The sequence below is a fragment of the Aphelocoma coerulescens genome, chromosome 3 (assembly GCF_041296385.1).
Source record: "Aphelocoma coerulescens isolate FSJ_1873_10779 chromosome 3, UR_Acoe_1.0, whole genome shotgun sequence".
Classification (NCBI taxonomy): domain Eukaryota; kingdom Metazoa; phylum Chordata; class Aves; order Passeriformes; family Corvidae; genus Aphelocoma; species Aphelocoma coerulescens.
The window spans coordinates 68757125-68769229 of record NC_091016.1 but is presented as its reverse complement, the minus strand read 5'-3'; the positions used below and the strand labels follow the sequence as shown (position 1 = coordinate 68769229).

The following is a 12105-nucleotide window of genomic DNA, read 5'->3' as shown; positions in this document are numbered from 1 at the left end:
GAAGAGGTGTAATAATCAGTGTATTTGGCACATGTTCCTATCCACAGGGCGGGAAAGTAAGCAAGGAGACGAGGTGTGAGCTGAGGATCACTTCCAAACATAATAATAAGAGACAGACCGCCTGTTGCTTGAAGAGAAAAAGCAGTAATTACATTTTAAAAGCACTATTTTAACTAAGCTATCAGTATTCTATCTAGTCACTAGTTACAGTATTAAGATGCTTAAAAAGGACATTTCAGAACAAATGTTGCCATGTACCTAACTTTAGAATCTCACATTCTACATGACAGGAAAAAAAGCAGAACTACTTTCTTACCACAAGATTAGGAAACTTAAAAGCTATTTAGCAGCCGCAAACATGCAACATGTTCCTTTGCTGAAGCCTATTTTGACAATATATTTTGTGTGACATATATTATGGCTATTGAAAAGTCCCTAAGAACTACTGTGATCTTTTCCTGTCTGCCTCTAGAAAAAGACATAAACGTAAATCCTTTCCATAGATATTGCTTCTTGAGCAGCCTTACCTCCCTTCCACAAAAAAAAGAAAAAAAAAAAAGAAAAAAAAAAAAAAGAAAAGAAAGAGGAAGAGCACTTGCAAGTCATCATGAGTTCACAACAAAAGGATAATAACAAAAACATCATATATGCAAAGTATGACACACAAATAGAGTGAATAAGAGAAACTTGTAGAGAAAGATTAAAATTGTGGCAAGAGACTAAAGCATTCATTTTTGTGGCTAGAGATGCAGTCAACCATGTTCAGGAGATGAAAGAGTTCTTACTCCAACTACTTGCTCCTTCCAGCCTAGACTCTTAACTCTATAGCTTCCAGCTACTTTCAAAACCCAATCCTCCTCTCATTAATAATTACATATGAGTAATCCAACAAAGCCCATGGAGTGAGATTTCCACAAAGTCAGTGTGCGCAGAAGGCTGAAGTGTGGGAAGTAGCAGTGATGCATGACTCCAATAATGAAACATGGCTATGAACTTCCTTGCTTATGCACTGCTAATTATTGCCAAAAGAAACTTGTTGATAGAACACACTTGTTAATTCTTCACATATTCTTAGTAACCTACCATTGTGGTTCAACACCAGCCAGCAACTCAGCCCCACACATCCTCTCATTCACTCCCTCCCAGTGGGATTGGGCAAAGAATCAGAAGAGTAAAAGTTAGAAAACCTGTGTGTTGAGATAAAGGCAGTTTATCTGGTGAAGCAAGAGCCATGCACGCAAGCAAAGCAAAACAAGGAATTTCTTCACCAGTTCCCATGGGCAGGCAGGTGTTCAGCAATGTCCAGGAAAGCAGGGCTCCATCACATGTAACCATTACTTGGGAAGACAATGCCATCACTCCAAATGTCCCCCACTTTCTTCTCCTTCCCCCAGCTCTACATATGGTGAGCAGGACACCATACAGTATGGGATATCCCTGTGGTGGGTTGGGGTCAGCTGTCCCAGCTGAATTCCCCCCAGCTCCTTGTGCATCCCTGGCCTCCTCACTGTTGCAGTGGGCTGAGAAGCAGAAAAGGCTCTGTGCAAGCTCTGCTCAGCAGTAACTAAAACATCCCTGTGTTATCAACACTGTTTTCAGCACAAATCCAAAACACAGCCCCATAGCAGCTACTGTGAAGACAAATAACGCTACCCCAGCCAAAACTAGTACAGCAAAAATACTTGCTAACCTTTGAACCAGGACCTGTTACCAGCCTATTACAACACTTTATCAAGTCTAAGAAAAATATATATTTTTTAAAAGCATACAAGCCTTACTTGCTTATGTCACATCTGCAACAACTTTAATAAAATGTATTTTTTCTTTCAGATCCCAAATTGTATGTAGAATTCAAGGCTTAGAGCACTAGTTCTCTATAACTACTAGACATAGAGTCAAATTCATGGCTTATGTCCACAAGGTGAAAACATATTAAGGACAATTGCTTTAAGAGTGGCTTCCTTCTTGGATATCCAGGACATTATGAAATACTCAGCACATGTGGGAATACATATTCCTTGTTATTGCTCTGTATAGTTGTAGAGATCTTAGAAAGACTTTTGCATTGCAATCAAGAAATCCTTAGTGCATATTTACATCATATTAATTTTTTTTGTCAGCAGCTGCACAATGTTATTGGGAAATAGTTTAAAATTACTCTAACGTGACCACATGATAACCACATCCTTTGAACATCTAATGCAAAATCTGTGGAAGGCAACAGAAACCAGCAAGCTGTTTTGCTCAGTTATCATGAATCAAGGCCTTACTTAATTTCAAATTGGTGTTGAAATACCATAGCTTGTCCTCTCTCTGAGACTCCAGAACGGTCTTTCCATAATTCCTCCAAGCACTTGAAACTTGACACAGACATCTCTTGCACATGGGTGGCTGCTTTTTTCTGCACCTGGAGGCACTTGGAAATACATATCTCTCCCCTCTGGGCTGGTGAGCAGCACTACTGTGGATATAGAACAAGAAGACTTCCAGCTTAATTTTCCACAAGACTGAGAAATCATTTCTATTTTGCAAGGAAAATGAAATCATTCTATCCTATGACATTTATTTATTGCACATGCCTGTGTTTTGTATTTCTAGAGACAGATGTCAGATGAAAGTACATTTTTGCAAGGATTGTTGAGAACTGATTGTTCAGTTTAGCAATGTCATGGACCTCTCTTGGGAGTTTGCAATACCTGATACTTTCATCTGCCTATGTGGCTGCCTCACCACACTGTGCCACTGTCTGTACTGCTCATTACTCAGTTCCTGAGTCTCCACAATTTACAATATGGCACTTAAACTACCCTTGAAGTCTGACATTTTGAAGAAAATATGGGTTGTGGTTGCCAGGGTGAGCTAAAGGGAAAGGTAAAGGTTACCAGAGCAAGAGACAAGGAGAGAAATAGATAATGGGAAAAAGGAGCAGGAAGAGGATGGCTGAGACAAGAGTGAACTATTAGAGCCTCACTGCAGTACTGCTCTTCTGAAAAAGTCCCCAAGTTCAGTTCCCATTTTGATCAGAGTGGAAAAAAAGAGGAAGGCTGCCAGCCTGGAAAGGGAAACAGTCAGGGAGAGTTAAGGAACTGAATGGCAAGCACAAAGGGTAGTAGCTATAATCAAGGGATTTTTAAATATATGCAGCAAGAGTCCAAATGGATCACTCAGAACAGCAGGCTGGAGAGAATCAAAATTCTTGAATGCCATGTGACATTAGCTTGTCTTCCTCTCCCCAAATCCAAGTTTATAGGTAGCATGTTATGCTGTTTATAATATAACCAAATTGTGAGAGGACCAAGTTCCTCTTCTGGGGCTAGCTGCTCAGTGAAGCTGCAGGTCAGTGTCTGCACTGACACCACCTCAGCCCTTTAGAACCCAAGCAGGCTCTTGCCCTGCATCTGGCAGCTCCTCATTTTCTAGCACTCTGGTTACACCACTCACCCAACCTCAAGTGCACTAGAAGTACTTTTAGCACAGGACTGCAATCCTTGGCTTAAACATGTCATTCCCCATGGCTGTATGCTGGCATTTGAACTGCAGGGTGCTCAATGAACATAACTCCGAGGGAAAATGCAGAGCTTAAGAAACTAGCTACTCCTTCTAGGAATATGGACAGAAAGGTGGAGCAGGTGGAGTAGTGCCAACAGCATGCAGAACACCCACCTGAATGCTAAGATCACACTGTGCAGTGAAGCAGACCTTCCAACAGGATCACACACGTCCATTAGTTATTACACACAAATAACATGCTCCTACTAGGCTATACCAACATTTCCACACAGAGTTCGGTGTCAGTGGAAACCTCCTCTCTACACATACACAGCTTTTATCTCAGCACAGCTTTGTTTTCTTGCAACTGTGCAAGGAAAACTGCTTTTGAATGTTCTGCTGCTAGAACAAACTATACTTTGACTGTTATAATTTTTGCTGTAACACAAAGCTTTCAGACGTGCATACTTCCATCTCCTGGGCTGAATGTGTATAGCTCTTCATAGAGATACTGATGTGTCTTAGGCTGCATACAGACTTCTTATCCTTTCAAGACCTTTAGAGGAGATAATGGTATATTGTTCCATTCAGTACAAAAACTACTCTATAGATAAGGTGCCTTTGGGGCTTTTCAAGGGCACAAGGAGATTAAATGATGGATGGATATAGGGAAAAACATTTTCCCCTGAAGAGATGGGGAAAAAAGTGGGCAGTATAATTTGTGTGTGCTTGCATGCTTTCTGGGGTCTGAGCAGAATAAAAGAAATTACATGTTTGCACTTCTTGTGGACGAAGGAGGGAAGAAGTCAGGACCACGTCTCAGAGGAGCTGCTAACTTAGAGTATCTGTGTTTGGACTGCAGTGGTTGCAGCCCACTGGGGTATTGCAACAGGAGTTGCAGTTCAGAGTTTCAAGCAAGATACGGCAGGGTTGGAGGTGCCAAACGCACCTCAGAGGCTGCTCGCGTTAGCAGTGGGCAGTGTCGTTCCTACCCATTTTGTCCTTGGTAGCTCTGCTGGCAGGGAGAGGAGAGCCTCCGTACTGTGCTTCTCTCTCCATGATTTTCTCAGAGGTTGGCTTCTGCCCCTTCTAGAGCTCTGTAATGCAAATGTATGTGACTGCCTCAGAGTTGACATGAGCTGTGTCTCAGCTGGAGCCTGGAATTCCTGCAGCCCCCAGCCAGGCCTTTCCCCCAGGCAGGCTCTGAAAGGCTGTGCTGCCTGAGCTGCAGGCAAGTGGGGTGGCACCGAGATGGCTGAGCAGGTTCCACTTTCCCTCTCTGTCCTCCCCTGCCCTGCCCAGCTCTGGTGAGTAGCTTTGTGCACAGTGTCTCTTCCCTACCTGGATTTAGCCTACATCCTGCTGCTTGGCAACACCAGGAAGATCTAAAAAGAGCATATCGTGGAAAAGGTGGCTGACAATGCTGGTGACAAATGTGTTTGATTGCATTAGCCACAAACCATGGCTATTGATATTTGTTACCTATTTCTCTTATTTTTTGTCACTATGTACTTTTTACAAAGATGGTGACATGTAGTGTCCCCAACAGCCAAGTCATCCAGTCTGAGGCAGCTGGGATGGACAGAACCCCGTGTCAGACTGACAGCACTCACACAAGGAACACGTTTCAACGCGGTGGCTGTGATGACCTCTCAATCAGCTGAATCACCCGTGTGTGAGAGCTCCTGGCAGGAACAGGGGCGAGCAGTCGCACTTGTGAGGTTTCCGAGCTACAGCTCAGTGCTGTGACCCGCTGGCAGAGGAGGGAATTAAGGTGTGTTCCCCATGCTCCTCCCCATCTCTTGCCCATCAGCGACAGAGGAAGAGTGCCAGGCGAGGCCAGACTGCTTTGGCAGCACCAGGTGTACTTCCTGCTCTAGGGAAGCAGCCCAGGTGACTCTAGCCAGTGATGCAGACCCAGGTGACCCCTGTCCAGCTGTCGCAGTTAGTTTTCCCCCCGGACGCTGCTCCCCCAAATCAAATGGATGTTTTAAGCACTTAAAAGTTTTTTTTTTTTTTTCATTAAAAGAACAATGTTTCTTTTAAAGGAGCCTCTTGGGTGATAGTTTTCCTTCGGAGACTTAATTTGCACCACTCTTTCCCTGGAAAATAACAAACCGACCTTCTTGCGAAGCTTTACTTAATCCTTATTGAAGATCCTGCTGTGGCTGCAGGCTGCAGTCATTGATAACAGCAGAGGTATCTCCCATAGAGTATTTGTTTGACAAAGCCAATTTGCAGTTGTTGCTTATAGCGATTCACTTTCATCCGTTAATTGCTGTTGCACACCGCTTCCTAATTCGCGCTTCCAAACGCGCACAAACCTCCCTCTCCCATGCACCCGGGACGAGCACACTGATGATCAGGCACCGCGGCGGACAGCCCCGGCGCGCGCAGGCGCGCAGGTCGGGGTCCTGTCGCAGTATAAGAGCGCGCGGCGGCGGGCGCGCCCCCTCTCTGTGCAGCGGCGCGCGGCGGTGCCGGGTGAGTGTCCGCGATGGCGCCGGGGCCCGGCCGGGCGGGATCCCCCCGGCCCTCGGGGCATCGCGGCGGGAGCGGGCCGGGCGGGGGCCCCGGGGCGGCCGGCGCCGCTCACCGGGGCGGCCTGTGTCTGTATTTGCAGCAGGAACCCGGGCGGGGACCGCACCCACCGAGAGCGCCATGGCCGAGGAAGGGTGAGCAGGGCCGGGGCCGTCGGGGGCGGCGGGCGGAGGGGCCGGGTCGCTCCGTTGCGCGTCGGGCTGGGGAGCTCCGGCTGTGCCATGCGCACAGGCCCCGGCGTGGTGCTGCTGCATGCTTCCTGCAGGCCGGGAGATGGGCGCTGGGTCCGCCTGGCGGGGCCTCTGGGCGCGTGGAGCCCTCGTGTCCCTTAAAGGAGCATGGAGGCAGCACGGCCCGGTGGCTCGCCAGGAGGATTTAATGCCTTAGCTTCTTTCCCGTTCATCCTTTGTCACTCATTCCTTTGGCTTTGTTCTTTAACTTGCTTATCTGTACTTTTCAATGGCCGGATGCTTGCGGGTGAACGGGAAGCTTTTGCTTTTAGTTGTAACATGTTGGCGCGATCAGAACACTATGTGTCTTCTCTTTAGCATTACTGCTGGAGGTGTAATGGATGTTAACACCGCTCTGCAAGAAGTGCTGAAGACCGCACTTATCCATGATGGCCTTGCTCGCGGTATCCGTGAAGCAGCCAAAGCCTTGGACAAGTAAGTGTGGTGTCACCAGTTTCTCTGTTGTGAGTAGTAAAACTGGGTGAGACCTTGTGATGAGGTATATTGAACACTTGCAGTGGCCATTTTGTCCAGGGGTTCAGTTTAAAACTTATTCAAGATTATAGTTTTCTGCCAGTAATTTTTGTCTATTGTAACCTCTGTTTTGGAGTCTTAAAGTGGGATCTTAAAATACAGACACTAAACTCGATGATTCAAGAACAGCAGCATCTGGTGCATTAGATTCTGTCATTTTGTGGCCCCAGTGCCATCGAGTGTTCATGTGGGTGTATGGGTTTTGTGGAGAAAATGGAATGGTGCTCGCTGTTTGTAGCTATGAAAATCTGGGGCTCAGGACCCTTATGTTTTAAGAAGCGATAAAGTCGTCTCAAAGCTTTGTAAAATTTGAATCGGCTTAATATGTATTTCACAGTTAACCTGGAAGAGTTGGTTTTGTTTTTATGAAAAAGTCTTAAATTCATAACTTTCTTATACTTTTAAAATTTTTTTTAAAATTTTTTTTGGTATGTTGCAACAGTAAGTAATTGTTAAGGTGCAGTATCAAAACAGTATTGAGCTTCTTAGGTGTCAGCCATCGGGTAATTAGTTATGGTCTTTTAAAGGGCAAAGTATATCTGTATGTATATAGGCATACATACACACCTCTCTGTGTTGATGTGCAAATCTATACTTTCCTTGAGAGAAAAAGCTACTTAAATGTAAAGCTGCAGTGTTTGGGTGATGACTTCAGTATGTCGGATACCCCTGCACTCGTCCTATGAGTGATAACTGCTGTCTGACAAACCTGTATGCAGAAACCTCTGAGACAAGGCACTAAACAAGGGCAGAGAAATAGAACTTGTGTGTCTGACAACCAGTTAGTATGAGTTCTTCTGAGTTCAGCTACAGCTTCATAAGTGATATTGTGTTAAAAAGGATGATGTATGTATGAGGTTGTACACATTTGTGTGTGATGGTTCTTGCTTGAGAACGTTTCTGGCATTCTGGTGACACTCCTGATAAAGAAGGTCTTTTTAGGGAAAACTGACTCTGTTTGCAGAGGTCACATTGCATTAGGTTAAGCATAAAAGACCTACTCAGCTCTCTCTGTTGTCAGGTATCCCTTTGGTATCTTAACATTGTACCACAGTATACAAAGATCCTAATTAGAATTGGGGCCCTGTCATAACAGCTTCTTTGAACGTAAGTAGAAAAGATTGTTCTGAAGAACTTATAACACCTTGACATGGAAATTCAAGCTTTTAGTTATTACAATTCTAATGTTAAATTACTGTAACCTGTGGTAAATAAGAAAAAGCAGCTTGTAACTTGGTTGCTTTGTAGGAATGACACCAGTTCTCTAGGGGACCTGGTGTTTATCCAGTCATTAGATCTTTTTTCAGTGGCTGAGAATTTATTTAGTGGGATTTTTAGAAGCTTTCAAAATGAGAATAGAATCTGAGGATAGAGCTAACAGTGTATGAATAGCCTGTTAGGTATGTATGACAAACATAAAAAGTGACAAATCACATCAAAAGTATATTCAGTATTTCAAAAGCTTATGGTGTCTCGTAACCAGAAATTAAAACTTAGGAAGTGGTTCTCTAGAAATGCATGTGCTGAATTCAGTTATTTTCAGTTTTGATGATCAGGAAATTTCAGGTAGTATCTGAAGTAACATCTGTCAGTTCTCATTTTGTTTTAGACGCCAAGCCCATCTCTGTGTTCTGGCTTCAAATTGTGATGAACCCACATATGTAAAATTAGTTGAAGCACTCTGTGCAGAACATCAGATCAACTTAATAAAGGTGAGTGGCAACTTAAGACACAAGTTTGGAGCAGTTTTGTTTATTTCAGTATGTAGAGAGCTGAACCTTTAGAACACTGCTGTAATTCTGCATATGGCTTACCTAGGCAGAATTTCCCTTAGCAGCAGATTGTTCTAGTTCTGTGTGATTGCCGTTTTGCCACAGTAAAAACCTGTGGATGCAAATGGCAAGGGGTGTAGACTGGTTATTTTGCACAGTTAAAAGTGAATTCTGGTGTCCTATTGAATAAGAAATGGAATTGTTGCTGGGAGTGTGGGAGAAGGGTCCCTGTGACTCCAGCTGTACGATGATGATACTTTGGCTCCCTCTGCTGATGCCTGTGAGGAAAGCAGCCATCCGTTACCCAATGCTTCTGACAGTACAGCAGCTGCTGGGCTGGACCCTGGTATGCCAGAAATGGCAAGTTCTCATGTGATGTGATGCCCTGCACAGGTTGATGACAACAAAAAGCTGGGCGAATGGGTGGGTCTCTGCAAGATCGACAGAGAAGGAAAACCTCGCAAAGTGGTGGGCTGCAGCTGTGTGGTTGTCAAAGTAAGATTGCTAATTATGTCTTATTTCTTGACTTCTGAAATATGTAGTGTACTCAAGGTTGCTTTAGATAAGGAACTGTTAAATACAGCTAATACAGCTCCTAAAGCCTTTTTTTTTTTTTAAACGGTTGCTTTATATTGTTCATAGTGAACATAAGCTACTTTCACGTTTTATATTCCCTATCATATTTATATACTCAAATACATTTTGTGAGTTAATGGTTGAGTCCTCAAAGTATCTGTGCCTACCTGCCAATAATCATTAAAAGCAAAGGCCTACCTTAGAGGATAGGAAGCTTTGCTTCAGAAAAAAATGCCAGTTCAGCACGTCCGCTCAACTTCAAAATGTTTTGCGGAGCTTATTTCACAATAACACTGGCAAAATAAAGCCACAGTACGAGCCTTGAAGACTTTGTGGTCTCTGAGGTCCCAAGAGATGGCTACATCTTCACAATCAAGACTAGTGTCTTCTGCATGCATTTTCATAATTATGCTTTTTCACATACTTGACTTTAGTTTCTTTAAGCCAAAAAGGTTTTGTTTGCATCCCTGTCAATGGGTGTTACATTCGAATGAAAGAGAGCAGTGCTTTATTTGAATAGCCTTATTAAAGAACAAGGGAAAAACTGGCAGATTGCTTGAGCTTACTTGTGTGGAATTTTAGAAATTCTTGTGATAAAGTGTCAGAATCCCATTTGTCCTTGTAAAAAAACAGTTTGTAAAATTTAGGATGGATCTGTATGTTAATAATGGGTTATTTTGTGTTACAGGACTATGGCAAGGAATCTCAGGCCAAAGATGTCATCGAAGAGTACTTCAAGTGCAAGAAATGAATGACAAATAAATTTTGAACCAGTCTAGTGTATGTGTGATTAATGATTTGGTGTTTGTGGAACAGTTCTTTTGAGTTGCAAAGGATAGCATCAGAAGATGCAAGAACTTAGCAAATGTTGGTGTAGTTTATTAGTATTTTAACTCTGTCAGTTTGCTGAAAAGATTGTGGGGATCCCTGCCATTCCTATTTTAGGGTAATTCTGTTTGCTGTTCCTACCCCAGAAGATAATGGCCTTAACTGTCACTCAGATCTTCTGAGATGTTGCAGGATTTCTATAAATGCTTTCTTAATTTATTTAGGGAACTTAATGGACACAAGATGTGTTCTCCTTGTTCCTGTGCCTTAAACTGTGAGTGATAGCATCTTCTAACTAGTATTGTCATGTAGATTGATTCTGTAGTTTTCTGTAGGTAGGGTAGCCAAGTAGTTAAGTTCTCACTTGCTCAGATGAGGCTCCTAACTTGCCCAGTGTTGGATTCTGTAGTAGTTAATTGATGTTCAAAACTTGTGTTTCTGTCAGTTTTTTGTTTTTTAGAAACAAGGGATTTAGACTGGAAGTTATGGTTTGTTTCTCTCTCGCAAGTTGTTTTATATGTCTTAAATTTTCTGCAGAGCAGCTCTTAAGTGAAGTGAGTCATAAGCAGTTGCTCTGTTGTGCAAGATACGAATGTGAGTATGTGGGGCTGAGCACCTGTGGCTGAGGAGATGGGAATGATTATCTGTTTTCAGGCACTTCAGCTTAAATTTTCATTATGGTTTGTAACCCCTCTTGATATCCCTGGTCATAAGTGTGAGAGTGAAGGCAGGCGTGTTTTCCAGCTGGGCTCAGATGCACTTCTCTTCCAGCACTTCTTTAGGCTCTTAAAGGGTCTCTTAGTTTTTGCCCTGTCCCAACTTTATAATAACTAGATCTGGGTGGCTTGGGTTGGAGAGGTTTCTCCAGTAACATTTTCAGGTGTACTCAATGAAGTCACCTGTTTAAGTCTGCAAGGTCTGTATCCTTTTGCTAAACTTTGTGTGTTCAGTCTCATCTCTGAAATTCTCCGTTAAGGTAGTTTTTACAGCTAATGTCAAGCTGGTATTGCAAGTTGAGAGAAGTTAGCACAAATGTACACGTTTCTTGAATGCTGAATGTTGTTTGAATGTTTAGTTGAAATTACAGGGTAATCTCTAGAAAGGAGCCTTAGTTGCAGATCCCGTTTAATTAAACTACCAGAGGCTTTTCGATACTGAGAATAGGGATAATTTTAAGACTATTTCTTGACTAGAGTTAAAAGACAAATATTGAAAGAACTTTTCCAGGTGAGTTTGGTAAATAATTTTGAATATACGATTCATATACAGAAGCACACCAAAGCATGCTTCATTTTTTGTCTGGTCTTAAAAACTGCATCTTCAAGGATTTTTAGATAAAATAGTTTTGCAATTTGTTCTTCATGTTTGTACAATGCTTGTGTCTATATTCTGTAGAATTGTCTGAAGTTGTGGTAGAAGTCTCATGGGATTTATAGTTTGCTTTTCCTTGGCTGGCTGTTACATTCAGTTTAATTCACAAAGGAAATTGGGATCTAAAAGTGGAGCTCAGTATTTGAGTTCAGTGGCATGTGTGTTGCTGAGGCTAAAATTTGTTTACCTGAAAATGCTTCTACTAGAACATTTTTTACCTGTTGAGAGTAGTCTTAATTCCTTGCATCTCTGGATGCAGTGTAATGTGTGACTCAATAAGCCTCTCCTGAATAGTGGGTAAAAAGATGCAAGCAAACAGCTTTTTGAAGTGCTTGGCTTTTTGGCAAAAATATATGGCTTTTCATTGTTATTTTTGACAAAATTACCTAATAGAATGGAGAAGGCACATCTCATTTCTCACACCTGCTATTGATGTCTTGTGATGTGAAGCACTTCATACCAACACATAGGGGACTATTTTATGATTTGCTATTGAAAAAATTAGGATATTGGAAGGAATGTATACATTCTGGTGAATTGTAATTCTAGGATGATGATCTAGGAGGAGTGAAGAGGCAAGGAACTGCCACTGAAATGGATGAGTAAACAGCAGATAGCCTTTAGTAAAAGTTCTGAAGAAGGTGTCTGGCTGTTAATTACTTAAAACATGTGGAATGCTCTGCCTACTGTAATACCTGAGGTAGTTACCTTTTTCATTTCCCCAATAATTTATGGAGAAATCTGTTTCAAAATATGCATTTGGT

At 42.6% G+C, this 12105-nt stretch overlaps 1 protein-coding gene and 3 non-coding genes across 4 annotated transcripts; all 4 read left to right on the top strand.

Annotated features, from left to right (window-relative positions):
• The first annotated feature begins 5918 nt into the window (after positions 1-5918).
• On the top strand, positions 5919-9925 carry RPS12 (ribosomal protein S12). The gene is made up of 6 exons (XM_069010746.1): positions 5919-5973; positions 6113-6164; positions 6579-6695; positions 8404-8506; positions 8960-9061; positions 9831-9925. The coding sequence occupies exons 2-6, from the start codon at positions 6151-6153 to the stop codon at positions 9891-9893; spliced, it is 399 nt and encodes a 132-aa protein (XP_068866847.1). The 5' UTR covers positions 5919-5973; positions 6113-6150; the 3' UTR covers positions 9894-9925.
• On the top strand, positions 7431-7503 carry LOC138108862 (small nucleolar RNA SNORD101). The gene has a single exon (XR_011150084.1). It is a non-coding gene; the product is annotated as a small nucleolar RNA SNORD101 (small nucleolar RNA).
• Positions 8806-8892, top strand: LOC138108873 (small nucleolar RNA SNORD100). Its single transcript, XR_011150094.1, has one exon. It is a non-coding gene; the product is annotated as a small nucleolar RNA SNORD100 (small nucleolar RNA).
• On the top strand, positions 9374-9508 carry LOC138108872 (small nucleolar RNA SNORA33). The gene has a single exon (XR_011150093.1). It is a non-coding gene; the product is annotated as a small nucleolar RNA SNORA33 (small nucleolar RNA).
• Positions 9926-12105: the final 2180 nt, after the last annotated feature.